Here is a 16,058-nt window from a genome sequence, read left to right as displayed (position 1 = left end):
CTCAGTGACAGTCCAATGCCCTCCACTCAGCAGGAGATGCTCTCCTCGCATTTCCCTTGCTGCAACCTTGCTGACCCTGGATTTGCTGAGTCATTACAATGATTAAGGTGACCCACTCCATTTACAAAATCCTGATTCTACTTGGATCACTCCTACAACTATGAGCAAAGGAAATTCGCATGTCTTGCTGCTGGTAGCCACGCCAACCTTGTTTCTTACCCACCTGTGCTTCTATTCTAAGCCAATGATTTCACCTCTGAACCAACCCTTTGGCTGGGAGATGATGTGAGACCAAAGGTTATACTGGAGCATGAGAGCCAACTTGGAGTCAGGTAACAAAATGCACTAAGTATTAGAAGCACACGCTCTGATAGCTTAACCACAGCATACACAGCGTGAGCGCGTGAGCTGTTTGTGCCGACCACCTTCCAATGACATGGGCCTCACAATGCTAATCGGGCGCCCTCACGCACTTGTCTCTGACTCCACCAAGGACAACGATCTGAATACTTTTCCTGTAAATATCAGGATAAAAGCAGGAACATCCCAGAGGATGTAACTGCATCCTCTACATGTACCAGTTTAGAGAGAGAATTATCATCACTTTCTGTTGATTTTTTCCTCAATTAGAGAAAATTTGGTTTCTATATCTCTTTTTTAAAACCTCAACTTTATTCCAAAGTAAGTATTTGAGGTACTTTCCACCAAGCCACACTGGCCAGCCTCAACAAATGAGTTCCTAAAAAAACTAATCTATATGGAAAAAAAATAAGATAAAATAAAAAATAAATGAGTTCCTTGATTAAGGTCCCAGGGAGCTAATTTTCTTCTGTTTAATACATTGCCCCAGCTACTGATCCCGACTTCTGTGACAGACTCTTCCTTTCTTAAATGGACTATCACCGTTACCTCTGTATGGAAGACTGCACCACCATTTCCTCGCATCTGTAATTCCACGTTCCCCCAATTCAATGACTTTGCCACTAATTAGTATTACTCCAATAGCAGTTACATATAACTGATACTCTTAGCCAACATAATTCAGAATCAGTCGATTCAGAAAAGACACCCTAGGGTGGCTCTGCAGTTCTGGTGTGCATAGGTTCTACGTGTTATTCTCATCCTTCCTTAGGAATAAATGACGATAATAATAGTACGAATAGCAGCAGCCAACATTCACAGAGCCCTTCCTATGCATCAGTTTTAAGTACTTTACAAGTATTAATCTAACCCCAAATTTTCTAGGTAAGGAACTAAAGCACCGAGAAGTTAAGTAACTTGCTCCAAATCAGAACTGGGAGAGGGCCAAGCCTGATCTGACCCCAGCCAGTCTGACTCCAGGCCTCACACTCCTAACCACTAATGCTCCACTGCCTCTCAATATAAACAAGGCTAACTTGGAACTTAGTCACCAGAAATAGTTTTGGTTAATCAAGCGGACTGAAATGTAGGTAAATGAAAACCCAGATTTATGGCCCCTTTCTTCTATGGTAACTTGCAGAGGTCCTAAACATGCAAACGCTCAGCTCATGAGCTGCACAGACACATTTTCCTAATGATGCCACATGCTTTTAAAGAGAGGTTCCAGATAGTATTACCTTGTTTTCTTCCAAGTTCCTTTTCAACTTTTCTTCCAGGTCCCTGGTCTCTTCTGAGCCTTGGAGTTTTCTCTTCTCGTAATTTTCACGGGCTTCCTTAAGCTGCTCTTGTAAAACGTGGGACTCCTTTTCAATCTGTGAAATATCCTCCTAAAAGTAAATTACAAAGTTTTCTATTAAAATAGCGAAAAGTGCCTATTTGTTTTTATTTTTATTTTATTGACTTTTACAGAGAGGAGGAGAGAGGGATAGAAAGCTAGAAACATCGAGCAGCTGTCTCCCGCACACCCCCCACTGGGGATGCACCTGCAACCAATGTACATGCCCTTGACCGGAATCGAACCCGGGACCTTTCAGTCTGCAGGCCGACGCTCTATCCACTGAGCCAAACTGGTTTCGGCAAAAAAGTGCCTATTTCTGAACTTGTTCAGAACTGCCTCTTAAAATAAAGGAGTGTAAAAGGCAGGTGAAAATTTTCAAGGGAAAGAAATGCCACAATGATTCAATAATTAAAACCCCCTGAATACTGTTAAACAAAGCCAGCACTTTTAAAATAAAGTTATTCATATTACTGAAATTTATAATGAAACTTTCGATCTGTACTATAACTATGTCTGAATATTTGTCTTAAAAGGGTTTAGTATTGAATCAACAGTTTGATGTTAATGTCATTCTCTAACAACATCAAGAACTATTTATGTTTAAAAGATGTGTATATTATACATATTTTAGATATGAACAGAACTTTTTTTTACTTTGGCCCTACTTTAAAGTCTTTTAAATGGATAGTTGATGATTTTTTAAAGTTAAAATGTTATTAATGAATTGTTTTCAGTTATTTAACTGTCTTAAATCAGCTTTAAAACAAACAAAAACCAGAAGCCATAGTGGAAAGAATCCAGTACCTTTTTTCAGCAACTATGGAGTCAATCAAATAACTTTTATCTTAAGGTGTATTAACACGGTAAATTATATTAATATATTTTTTAATTCAATCATTCTTTAGAAAGCAAAGGTATCCTATCTAATAAAAGAGTAATATGCAAATTATCTATCACTCCACTCCACTCCACAAACCATGCCCATAAGCCTATCAGAACAAGTATGCAAATAAATCCAACCAAGATGGCTACAGCCACAGAGAGCAGGAGGGAGGTGTTTCACTGGCAATGGAGGAAGACAAGCTTTCCGCCTGCCCTTGGTGGCCTCAGCCTCCACTCAAGGCTACAAAGTTTCAATTATAGAAGGTAAACAAATCCAAACAGAAACGGCTGCCACCACTGAACCAGCAAGAGGCTTGACTCGCTCCAGGCTACACAGTTTCAATTGTAGAAAGTAAATATATCCCAGATACCAAGGCCTCCACTTGGGTTGCTGGAGGGCAGGGCTGGTCTGCAAACCACCACAGGCCTCTCGCTCAGGCCACCCCAATGACCCAAGGGAACCCCCACCCTGATCCGGGACACCCTTCAGGGCAAGCCAGCTGGCCCCCACCCGTGCACCAGGCCTCTATCCTATCTAATAAAAGAGTAATATGCAGATTGACCATCACTCCAACACACAATATGGCTGCACCCATGTGGTCAAAGATCCTGCCCCTATGTGGACACAAGATGGCCACCACAAGATGGCCAGCAGGGTGGGCGGTTGGGAGGGACTAGGCTTGCAAGGGAGGGCAGTTGTGAGTGATCAGGCAAGTAGGGGAGGGCAGTTGGGAGCAAATGGGCTGGCAGGGGAGCAGTAAGATATCAATCAGGCTGGCATGGGAGTGGTTAAAGGTGATCAGGTTGGCAGGCAGAAGCAGTTAGGGGCAATTAGGAAGGCAGGCAGGCAAGCAGTTGGGAGCCAAAAGTCCTGGATTGTGAGAGGGATGTCCAACTGCCGGTTTAGGCCCAATCCCTGTAAACTGGCAGTAGGACATCATTCAAGGGGTCCCAGATTGGAGAGGGTGCAGGCCGGGCTGAGAAACAATCCCCCCTACTCCCTGGCTGCATGAATTTCGTGCACTGGACCTCTAGTTTATAATATTACCTATATCATTCATGTGAATAAGCACTATTTATCAATTAATACAGGCTCATTATAGCAGTTAAACAGTAAAGCCATTATACTATAAAATAAATAAACTAGAAAAAATCTTACCTTTTCCTCTGCTTTTCCTTACCCAATTCCAACAATAAAAACAAAACAGGACTTATTCCATAAAGCTTATTCCATAATAACACTTCATATGAATTACTAGTAGATGGCTCCAAAATAGTTCTTGTCAGTCATTCGAACCTTTACACAATGTAATGCAATTCTGACTCACCTGTTGTGCCTCCAAAGGATCATATGGCTCAGTGTTGACTTCTTGATGTGCTACACTCCCAGACACCTTTGGGGCAAAACAAACACTCAATTTCAATCTATGTCAACTGCTCTAGTAAAATAGGTCCGTTAGGTAATACCATTTAAAAACATGCTCACAATTTTTTGTAGGGTTTTTTTTTTTTTTTAATGGTTTTGACTCATTACTCTTATTTGTTCAAATTTCTAGAAAATAAAAAACTTGGTGAGTAGGAGATAATCCAATCAGGGTTTAATAAATCCATGCCCAGTAAAGCTAACTACAGAAGAATCTAAATTTATGCTTGTTAGGAAGGAACTTTTATGCACCTCCCTCCTCTTTCTCTCCATCTGGTTGCTTAACTCCCTCCTCTCCCGTTTTGGTAGGAGAAACTGGGCACGTGTAACCTGGACTCTCTTTCCCTCCCTCTTGGAAGCTGTGTGTGCAGAGAGCACACTGTCCCTCCTTCTCTATCCAGTGTTACGGGGCAGGCACGACGGGAGGCCTCCAGGCCAGCACTGCTGTAGGGGCTCCACTTCATAGAGAGAACCCCATCTTCCTACTGTGCCTTAACATTACTAAAGTGATGTTTGGTTCCATCTACTGATTCCTCTAGTTTATTTCTCAACTGGTGTAAAACTGGGGGAGAAAACAAGGGTATTATTTACTAGGCCCCAAAATTCCTTCTTTACAGGATTACCCATTATGTCCTACAAAGGGCTCATATTTTCAAGACATTTTCAGGTGAAAGCATTAGTAACTATATATGTTCAATCATTTTAGTGTACATATATTGGCAATGGAAAATGGAAAAAAGTTTAACTTCAGTACTAAGACAACCTCTTTCTATTTAAGTCTTACCTGTGTGGCAAACCCTTGTGTATGTGGAATATCCGTTGCTTCATCGGTCCTTTCTGGGTTTGCTTCCTGCTTGTGGGCAGCATTTGCACAGTGACCATGGTTTCTGCTGGGCTCACTCTGGGCTGGGGCAGCACCACCTGTGCCGCACTGTGACTGTCCTGACATCTCCAAAGAGTTCGGAGGGATCTGTGTTTCTGAGGCAATCTGCTGGCCAGGGGCACGCTCAGCATTCAGACGACGGCGCCCCTCACAATACACAGCAGCACTCTGACCTGGCCTGTCATTGGCTATGTAAGAGGACACCACTGTCACCGAGGTTTGCAGCTGATACTCAGTTGAGATGGTGGCCATCGGGGTGTAAAGAGTGTATTGGGGCAACGTTGGCACCATGCTTATGTATGCTGGTGGTGGTGGGGCAACCTGGAATGGCCCAAAGGGAAGGTATGTACAGTACCCTGTGACCATTGGGGCCTGAGTCCAATAGGTTGTTTTCACGTCCTCATGAGCTGGCCTGGGAGAAACAGAGGAAGCTCGCAGGCGGCTCACCTCCCGAGTGGCTGCTCGTGGGCGGCTCGTTTCCTCAGAGGCTGCTCGCTGGCGGCTCGCATGCTGAGAGGCTGCTCGATGGCGGCTCATGTTCTGAGATGCTGCTCGCTGGTGGCTCACCTCCGTAGAGGCTGCTCGCTGGTGGCTTGCATTCTGAGATGCTGCTCGCTGGCGGCTTGCATGCTGAGATGCTGCTCGCTGGTGGCTCGCATGCTGAGACACTGCTCTCTGGCGGCTCGCATGCTGAGACGCTGCTCTCTGGCAGCTCGCATTCTCAGAGGCTGCTCGCTGTTGGCTCGCCTCCTTAGAGGCTGCTCGCTGTTGGCTCGCCTCCTTAGAGGCTGCTTGCTGGCGGCTCGCATCCTCAGAGGCTGCTTTGGGAGGACTGGCAGAGACCTCTTTGGGCTTCTCGCCCTCTGAGACTGGCCTGGGAGGATTCTCGGACACTGGTTGTGGCTTCTCGGCTTCACAGGCTAGTTTGGGAGCATCAGCAGATGCAAGCTGGGGCTTTACATCTTCAGAAGCTGGTGCTGAAGATAAAGTGGACACTGCTTTGGACTTCACATCTGGTTTAAATTCCCTAGCGGTTGGATTCAGCGGCAGTTTACCTCGTAAACACTCTCCTGTTTTTGATACTTCTCTCACTTTTGTCTTGATGTTTTTCTTCTTTCTCTTTTTCTTGAGTCGTGATGCAACTTTCTTCAAAGCAATACAGTTGTCAATCACAACAAAACGAGGACATCCCAGGAGAAAAGATTTCAAACCTCCGGCTTTTTCTAGTATCTGACGAGTTTCTTCTGGGAAGAATTCATATTCTTCAGAGAACATGTTGTTACTCATATCCAAGGGACCATGCTCTTCCAATAACTGAGAGAAATAACTGGGGAAAAATTTGCATTTATATAAGTTGTTATAAGTATTTGTACATGTTCATTAAAAATATACACTGAGTGGCCAGATTACAATCTCTGAATGCATAATAATCTGGCCACTCAGTGTATATTCTATATGATGAAAGTCTAATATGCAAATTGTCCCCTCGACCAGGAATTTGACCAGCAGGCAGGCCCGTCAACTGCCCATGTCCCCCCCCCCCCCCCCCCCCCGCCAGGCTGGCTGGATCCCACACATGCACAAATTCATGCACCGGGCCTCTAATATATATACTAAGTGGCCAGATAATTATGCGTTCAGAGATCATAATAATCTGGCCAATCAGTGTATATTTCCCAAAAAATTCTCCCAAAGCAAATACTATTTCACTTCCAGCTGATCGCAACTCTTCCCCAACAATGTTATAATCATATTAAATCTGAGAAAGGCTAACTGTATAACCAACAATACTGTAAGTAAAATTTTGTTTCTCCATCAGAAAATAATTTTTAAAACTTTTAGGAAAAAAAAGCCGAAACCAGTTTGGCTCAGTGGAGAGCATCGGTCTGCAGTCTGAAAGGTCCCAGGTTCGATTCCGGTCAAGGGCATGTACATTGGTTGTGGGTGTGCAGGAGGCACCTGGTCGATGTTTCTCTCTCATCAACGTTTCTGGCTCTCTATCTCTCTCCCTTCCTCTCTGTAAAAAATCAATAAAATATATTTAAAAAAAACAAAAACACAAAAAAAAACCCCACAAAAAATAACTTTTAGTAAAAAAAATAAAGGGGATTAAAAATTACTTTATACGTTTTTAATTATATAAGTATACAATCTATTTAAAAAGGAAAAAAAAATTTATCTGAGGGAAAAAAACAAACAAACAGAATATAAAAACAAAAATGTTAAGTGAAAAAAGGAAATAAACCCTGACCAGTTCGGCTAAGTGGATAGAGTAAACTCAAGGGTCTCAGGTTTGATTCTGGTCAAGGGCACATCCCCAGTGGGGGGTGTGCAGGAGGCAGCGGATTGATATTTCTCTCTCATCGATGTTTCTTTTATATATATAATTACTTTTTTACAGAAAAGAAGGAGAGAGGCAGAGAGCCAGAAATATTAATAAGAGAGAAACATCAGTTGCCTACTGCACACCCTGCACTGGGGATGTGCCTGCAACCAAGGCACAGACCTTTGACCAGAATCGAACCTGGGACCCAAGTCCACAGGCAGACGCTCTCTCTATACATTGAGCCAAACCAGTTATGGCATAAAATATATTTTTATTGATTTCAGAGAGGAAGGGAGAGGGAGAGATAGAAACATCAATGGTGAGAAAGAATCATTGATTGGCTGGCTTCTGCACACCCCTCTACAGGGGATCAAGCCTTCAACCCAGGCATCTGCCCTTGATTGGAAATGAACCTGGAACCTTTCAGTCCGCAGGCCCACGCTCTATCCACTGAGCCAAACCAACTAGGGCATGGCTGGAAACTTTTATTAGTCCTATCAGGACATAGCAGGACAGTTTTGGAAGTAGAAAGTATCTTCATTAGCAACTCAAACTGACAAGATAATCATTAGGAGAGAACCAAGATGGCAGCATAGGTAAACACTTGTTGCCTCTCATAACCACATCAAAACTACAACTAAAATGCAGAACAACTACCACCCAGAACAGCAGGAAAGGTGGCTGAGTGAAAATTGCATAACAAGAGAGGTGAAGAAAGTGCAGTGAGACTGGTAAGAGGTGCAAAGGCTTGGAAAATGTTGGCACCTGGATGTGCAGCTCTTTTAACCGGGAGGGAGATACAAGCTCCTGCTTGCTCTAAACTTCAGTTCTGGGTGAGACTCTGGGGGACCGAGATACATATGGGGAGAAACTGGACTGTCTGACATGGGGCAGGGATGCGAGGGCAGCTTTCAAAGGGGCTCCCAGTGATCGTTGTTCCTGCATAGGGCGGGGGACATGGAAATGCAGGGACCTCACTTGTGCAGGGCTGACTGGCTGCCATTGCTGTTTATTTTGCCCTGGTGATTTCCTGAGACCCCGCCCCACCCAATTTACAATCCCACCCAAGCTGTGTACATTGGCTTTGCATATGAATGGCCTGTTCTTTCTTTTAAAACCTGTCAAATTACAGCTGGGTAGGAGGGCCCCAGGGCTTCCAAAAGAAGGTCCAAGGCCAGCAGTAGCAGCCAGCCTTGCTTCACAGCTGGGCTTTGTCTGGGCACCCCCAATCCCCATACAAAGAGGAGGAATCTGCAGATCTCTCTGTAGCTCCTGCTGGGCAGCCCCAGATAGTGGCTGACCTTGTACCTCCTTGGAGATCCAATAGCCAGTGTACCCAATGGTCAAAATAAAACCATACCGAATTACAATCCTTCACATTCATAAATGACACACTCAAGGGATAGACTCAGTGAGCACCAAAGCCCCACTGAAGCAAGTCCTGCCCTGTAAGGGTGTCTCCTGTGTAACAGATCTTCCAGTGCAGACACAGCTGGTCATCACAGCCAATTGGCTTGGAGGACAATTCCTCCCAGTGATACCAACAGCAATCAAAAGCTAACTACAACAAAACTGTGCAAACAGCCCACAAAGGGGTGCACCAAGAGTGTCCACCTCAGGTGACTGAGGAGGCTGAGCCATTGGGTCCTATAGGACACCTACCACACAAGGCCACTCTATCAACTCAAGAAGACTTAGCAGCTACCGGGTACATAGAAACAAACACAGGGAAGCAGCCAAAATGTGGAGAAAAAGAAACATATCACAAATGAAAGAAATGGAGGAAAGCAAAATACTGGATATACAGTTCAAAAACCACAATTATAAAGTTACTCAAGAATCTTCTAGAAACCTCTGAGAAATTTAGTGAGATCCTTAAGGATATGAAAAAGGACCAATCAGGAATTAAGCATGCACTGAATGAAATAAAGAATAATATACAGAGATCCAACAGCAGACGAGAGAATCCCAAGAATCAAGTCAAAGATATGAAATGCAAAGAAGCAAAATACATCCAACCAAAAAAGCAAAAAGAAAAAATAATCCCAAAATATGAAGGTAGTGTAAGGAGCCTCTGAGACAAACTCAAGCATACCAATATCCAAATTATGGGGGTGCCAGAAGAGAGATGGCAAGATATTGAAAACCTATTTGAAGAAATTATGATAGAAAACTTCCCCTACCTGGTGAAAGAAATAGACTTACAAGTCCAGGAAGCGCAAAGAACCCCAAACAACAGGAATCCAACGAGGACCAACCACACCAAGATACATCATAATGAAAATGTCAAGGGCAAAAGACAAAAAGAGAATCTTAACAGCAGCAAGTGAAAAACAGTTACCTATAAGCAAGTACCCATATGACTGTCAGCTGATTTCTCAACAGAAACTATGCAGGCCAGAAGGGAATGACTAGAAATATTCAAAGTGATGAATAGCAAGAACCTACAACCAAGATTACTCTACCCAGCAAAGCTATCATTCAGAATTGAATGTCAGATAAAGAGCTTCACAGACAAAAAAAAGTTAAAAGAGTTCATCAACCAAACCAGTATTATATGAAATGCTGAAGGGTATTCTCTAAGAAGAGGAAGAAGAAGAAAAAGGTAAAGATAAAAAATTGTGAACAGTGACAACAAACACATTATCTATCAACAAGTGAACCTAAAAATCAAATGAATAAAAAACCTGATAAACAGAACAGACTGGTGAGTGTAATAGAATCAGGGCGTAGAAAGGGAGCAGACTAACAATTTTCAGGGGGAGGGGTTGTGGGGGGTGTGGGAAAAGACTGGACAAAGAGCTCACACCTACGGACGAGCTCAGTGGGGGCGTGGGGGAAAAGGCCTGCAGTGGGGTCAGAACTGGGTGGAGGAGAGCGATGGTGGGGAAAAAGAGAAACATCTATAATATTCAGAACAATAAAGATTAAAAAAATAATCCTTAGAATTTTAAATTTAATTATTAAAAATCCTGAGTTTTATTTGTAGAATACTGAACAAAAGCTATAAAAACACTTTGCTTCCCGAGAGTTTACAAGCCAATAAATGACTCATTAAATAATCATTTGGGATACAAATTAAATAACATCTTTAACTGGCAGCCTCCATATAAAATAGTAGTTGCAGAAACATTCTACTCACTCATACAGAGTTGAACTTTTTTGCTTTGGGTTAATGTCCCACACCTTCTTCTTATGGACAACATATTCATTGCTGTGCTGTCCATACAAAGCTTCGAATTCTTCTACGTCTTGCCGAAGGTGGTCAGGCACTACAAATGGGCCTGTGGAATTTGAATTGCGCCTGTTGATTAAAAAAATTTTCTGTGAGTAATTGACCCAGCTTTAGGTGACCGAGAATAATACAAGATTAGGCAAAAATAGGTATACAGTTGTTTGTATGAAAAATAATGCAATTAATAAATACAAGAATAAATTGTTTCATGTACTCACAAGTATAAATCTACTTTTGTCTCACTAACAAATGAAAGTAAACATAAAGATAGTAACATGTTATATGTAGGGAGCGGTTATAGGGTTAAGCCTCAGACTGACCTGCTGGCAAAGTTGCAAATAAGTCCCAGCTTAGAGGACACATTCCTCTAAGCATAATTAAGCTTGATCTTGTGACTGCTCCCTAGATCTTTCCGGGGTAACTAATGGGCTGTGGGAGGGGCAAAAAATGCTGCAAAACAAGTAAAACTTACAAGAACATTGTAAATTACCTTGTTTACCCTGACTATAAATAAAGCATCAGCTTTGCAGTCTGGATCAGTTCTGTGGCCTCAGCCAGGCACAAAAGATCCACCTAGACCCAGCTTATTCTCTTTGTCCGTCATTTTGTTCTTCCTTCACCAGCCCTCCCTCAGGCTCGCCGAAACCCTTGGCTGTGCTGGCGCTACACAGCTATGTGGTATTATGATGCAAAAAAAATAAAAATCCGCTACCAAAGGATTTAATTCAGAGAAGTTACCTTCCACAATTACAGTCAATAAATAGATGCACCTGACTACTGAATAAGCACTTTAGATTACCCTACTTATTCTTGCTACCAAGCAAATTTTTTAAAACTCCTGGGTTTAAAAAGTAAAAAGATTCAATGTTGCATTGATTGCAACTTGAAGAGAAAAATGAAAAGTTTTTTTTATAAGTGCTATTCATTTAAAGTGAAATTGAGACTCGTACTTAATAAAAAGATTAAAAAAAGGGGGGAGCATGATTTTAGCACTCTAAAAAGATGCAGTTTGCGTGTGGGCTCTACACCAGATTGCTGGGCTTAAATTTGGTTCTGCTGTTTACAAGCTGTGTCTTTGGGCACATCATGCAACACTGTGCATTAGTTGCCTTACATATAAAATGAACAGAATAATAGTTACCTCCTAGGTGAAAGACTGAATTGAAGGAGTTGTACTATATGAATAGCTCTTAGAATACTGCCTGATATATACGTGTAATATAAGCATAGGTTATTACAATTTTAATTTAAAACAATTTATCCATTTTAAGAATCCATGAAAATGACTGTGCAAAACAACTGTTATACAATCTTTAAGAAATGTAGAAAAAACCCAAAACTTTTGTTGTTGTTGTTTTGTTTTTTTTAGTCCAGAAAAAATATGATATAAAATGGTCATTGCTACATATTAGTTTTATTTCTACTTACGTCTATATTGGTTTCTTCAAAACATAGCTTCAACAACCAGATGCTATTAAAAATTACTAACATTTAAGGTTAAACTACTACATCATATATATAACTTCCAAAACATCTCCATTTCTCCTATTTAAGCAAATATGCCAGTAATTATCAATTGAACATTATCTTCAATAAACGTTTTAAAGAACATTTCCTAGGACTGCCCTATATTATCTTGCACATAGCGGGTTCTCACATTTATCAAGTGCTATCATCAGCCTCGTGATTCTATTTTTTACTAGAGGCCTGGTGCATGAAATTCGTGCACTTGGAGGGGCAGCTCCCTCAGTCCAGACTGCACCCTCTTGCTTTCCATAGGGAGTGGGCCTAAGCCATCAGATGGACATCCTTAGCACTGCCATGGAGGCAGGAGAGGCTCAGCGGTGCTCCCCCGTGGGAGCAAAGTACCACCAGGGGACATCTGCATTGAGCATCTACCCCCTGGTGGTCATTGCATGTCATAGTGACAGGTCTTTCTGCTGTTTGGTCGATTTGCATATTAGCCTTTTATTATGTAGGATAATGTCTTATTATGGGCAAGGCCTCTAATTCAATATTTTTTAGGTGGTTAAAGGAAGGGGCAGAATTTTCACTTGAGCCTGAAGCTAAAATTGCCCTTAGCTCAAAAATCTGCATACCACTGAGACACATCTTAATGATGTTCATTCTGAACCCCCACACTGTTCTATTATGTGTGTAAGTATTGGGAACCATCTTATCTCTTTAGTGAGAGGAACCTTTTGTTATGTTACAATGACTAACTTTATATCATGAGCTGTGTTTTGGCTTCAAGCCTGTATCCAGTATTCATGCAGCAACTTTACGTCTTCTGTTCAATATTTATTAGGCATATCCTTTATTTTATTTTCTCTAAATCTTTATCGATTTTTATGTATTAGACAGGAATAGCTAATGAACACAGTCTGGCGAAGGCCTGGAAAGGGCAGGTGCGGGGTGAAGGACATCAACGGGGGGGGGGGGGGATATGGGGAATATGACCTAAAACAAAGGGACATCTGTAATACTTTCAACAATAAAAATACATTTTAAATAAAAGAAAATAGTTTTAGTTGAAAAGAGTTTTATGTGAAATAACATAGGTAAGTGCTCTACATTGTACTTTACATTCTCAACTCCTCTCAAGGAGATATTAATTGACCCCATGTTCACTGACTGCAGGACTGACTGCCATGGGGGCTGCGATCAGACCCTGCTTTTCTCTTGTGGCCTCTGTCCGGGCCTGATCGCAGCTCCTTCAGCAGTCAGTGTGGGTCGCTGAATTACAGTGTTCGGTTGAGCCTTTGGTCATTTTGGACATTATGGACTTTAGCTCTTTATTTATTTATATGTACACAAACACACAGACTAGAGGTCCGGTGCACGAAATTCGTGTGTGGGGCAGGGGGAGGGGTGTCCCTCAGCCCAGCCTGCACCCTCTCCAATCTGGGATCCCTTGAGGGACGTCCAATTGCTTGTTTAGACCTGATCCCAGTGCGACTGGGCATAAACCGGCAGTCAGACATCCCTCTCACAATCCAGGACTGCTGGCTCCCAACTGCTCACCTGCCTGCCTTCCTGATTGCTCCTAACCGCTTCTGCCTGCCAGCCTGATCTCCCCCTAACCACTCCCCTGCCAGCCTGACTGATGTCTAACTGCTCCCCTGCCAGCCTGTTTGCCCCCAACTTCCCTCCTCTGCCAGCCTAGTCACTCCTAACTGCCCTCCCCTGTAGGGCTGATCACTTCCAACTGCCCTCCCTTGCAGGCCTGGTCCCTCTCAACTGCCCTCCCCTGCTGGCCATCTTGTAGTGACCATCTTGTGTCCACATAGGGGAGGATCTTTGACCACATGGGGGCAGCTATTGTGTGTTGGAATGATGGTCAATTTGCATATTACTCTTTTATTAGATAGGATAGAGACCTGGTGCATGGTGGGGACCAGCTGGTTTGCCCTGAAGGGTGTCCCGGATCAGGATGGGGATTCCCTTGGGGCATGAGGTGGCCTGAGCGAGGGGCCTATGGTGGTTTGCAGGCCAGCCACGTCCCCTGGTGACCCAAGCGGAGGCCCTGGTATCTGGAATTTACCTTCTATAGTTGAAACTTTGTAGCCTGGAGCAGAGCCAAGCCTCCTGCTCTGCGGCCAGCAGCCATTTTGTAGCCTTGAATGAGGCTTAGTCTGGCTAGGGCAGGCGGAAAGCTCGGCTTCTTTCGTTGCCTGGGAAACCCAAGCCTTCCTCCTGCTCTGTAGCCATCTTGGTTAGGTTTATTTGTATACCCTCTCTGATTGGCTGGTAGGTGTGGTTTGGTGGAGTGATGGTTAATTTGCATATTACTTTTATTAGGTATAATTGTCCTCCCTTGAGGGTATGTTTTTTAACTAGAAAGAAAGGGAGAGAAAAACATTGTTCAGTTGCCTCTTGTACACACCCTGACCAGAGATCAAACCTGAAACCTTAGTAGGTGCCATGGCTGGGAATCTAACACACAACCTTCTGGTGTATGAGACAACACTCCAACCAATGGATTCATGCAGCCAGGGCAACTTTGTGATTTTAATGCAGTTTTTATAAATTTTCATCATTGACAAGTCATGCTATAAATTCAATCAAGATGATCACATAAGGTTGTCGTTCAAGATGTAGATCTTTAGACAGAGAAGTTAGGGAAAGCACAAATGTAAAGTATATTAAATTATCACCGCTTAAGTTAAAACACTTGAGTTAAAATGAAGCAAAATTTAAAAACTGTACTTACTTATGGTCTTCACCTGAAGTGATATTCTCATTATTAGGTGTTATTGAAGTTGTTCCAGACCCAACTAACATAGGCTGTTTTAAAAGACAAAATAATGAAAATAATGTTCTATCTTAAAATTATCGTTAACACTGATGAATGCTTCCATAAATATGCATGCAGATTGACAATATATGAGACTTACCTAAATTGTCTTTTGAATAGAAACATATTAATAATAAAAGTTTCAACTACCATAAATAGGCCCAAATTAACATTAGGTAGTTTACCACACTCCAAAAAATTGAAAATGAGTTCAAAATTCCCATTAGTTTTATTAACTGCTCCATCCTCCTCTAATACTTGTTCACTATTTCCACACCTGCCCCCAACATGACCCTTAAATACATGAGCGTTATGAAGAGCCCCTCATGACCTCATGGGTTAGAGCTCAACCTTGTGTGAGAGGAAGGAGGGGAGATTCTGCTTTGTGGTTAGGATTCACCACTTTTATTTTGAAAGTTTTCATTATTTATAAGGGTATCATCTCCTCATACAAATGGTTAACACTAGGGCACAGGAAAGTCAAATAACTTGCCCAAGGTCACAGAGATAATAGAAACAGCAATAAAAATCACAATAATTGGTCACACAAAGCTGTCTTGGTCACCCTGTTGTATAACTACCCAGATAAAATTCCACATTATGACAATTGTCTTTACTCAAAAATTTTCAGAAAATAAAAAGGGCAATAAAAATAAAAGTCTCTTTTAATGGTTACTAATATACAACATGAACCTTGAATTTATTCAAAATGTAGAAGACTGCCAAAATATCTTTAAAGCCTAGAAAGTTGTTGCAACAAAATACTTCAAAATATCCCAAGAACTGGTTAATTCTAATTTACATATTAAATTATTTTACATAATTAACTCACAAAATACTCCATACCTTTAAATCTTTTGGCTTCTTTTTCTTGCCTTTGTTTTTTATCTTGGGAGAATTAAACTAAAAAATGGAGAGAAAAATCACTGAACACTCAAATAACAGCATTATGAAACTACCATATATTATACCATGACATTGAGATCGGTCATAAGTTGAATTATATAAAATGTTTAACAAAAATAACACTATGGTGTGTTAGCCCTATTGTTATAATATATCAGAAATTAAGAAAAAGTTTAATGTTGCCTGTTATAACTAAAATTACATTGTTCCAACATTTTGAACTCATTTAAAAAAAATGTTTTATTGATTTTTTTGCAGAGAGGGAGAGGGATAGAGAGTTAGAAACATCGATGAGAGAGAAACATCGTTCAGCTGCCTCCTGTACATCCCCTACTGGGGATGTGCCCACAACCAATGTACATGTCCTTGACCGAAATCGAACCTGGGACCTTTCAGTCCGCAGACCA

At 41.9% G+C, this 16,058-nt stretch overlaps 1 protein-coding gene across 1 annotated transcript in view; it reads right to left on the bottom strand.

Moving 5' to 3' along the window:
* TTC3 (tetratricopeptide repeat domain 3) overlaps positions 1 to 16,058 on the bottom strand; it is a 92,020-nt gene that overhangs the window by 16,807 nt on the left and 59,155 nt on the right. Inside the window, exons 31-36 of the mRNA XM_045585228.1 lie at positions 15,592 to 15,648; positions 14,662 to 14,735; positions 10,356 to 10,517; positions 4,789 to 6,214; positions 3,910 to 3,975; positions 1,599 to 1,748 (exon numbers count right to left, since the gene is read on the bottom strand). Coding sequence (XP_045441184.1) covers positions 1,599 to 1,748; positions 3,910 to 3,975; positions 4,789 to 6,214; positions 10,356 to 10,517; positions 14,662 to 14,735; positions 15,592 to 15,648 — 1,935 coding nt within the window. The remainder of the gene's footprint in view (positions 1 to 1,598; positions 1,749 to 3,909; positions 3,976 to 4,788; positions 6,215 to 10,355; positions 10,518 to 14,661; positions 14,736 to 15,591; positions 15,649 to 16,058) is intronic.

Source organism: Pipistrellus kuhlii, unplaced genomic scaffold (assembly GCF_014108245.1).
Source record: "Pipistrellus kuhlii isolate mPipKuh1 unplaced genomic scaffold, mPipKuh1.p scaffold_m20_p_2, whole genome shotgun sequence".
In the NCBI taxonomy this organism is placed as follows: domain Eukaryota; kingdom Metazoa; phylum Chordata; class Mammalia; order Chiroptera; family Vespertilionidae; genus Pipistrellus; species Pipistrellus kuhlii.
Note: the sequence above shows the minus strand (reverse complement) of the source record. Positions and strands in the feature narration are given on the sequence as shown.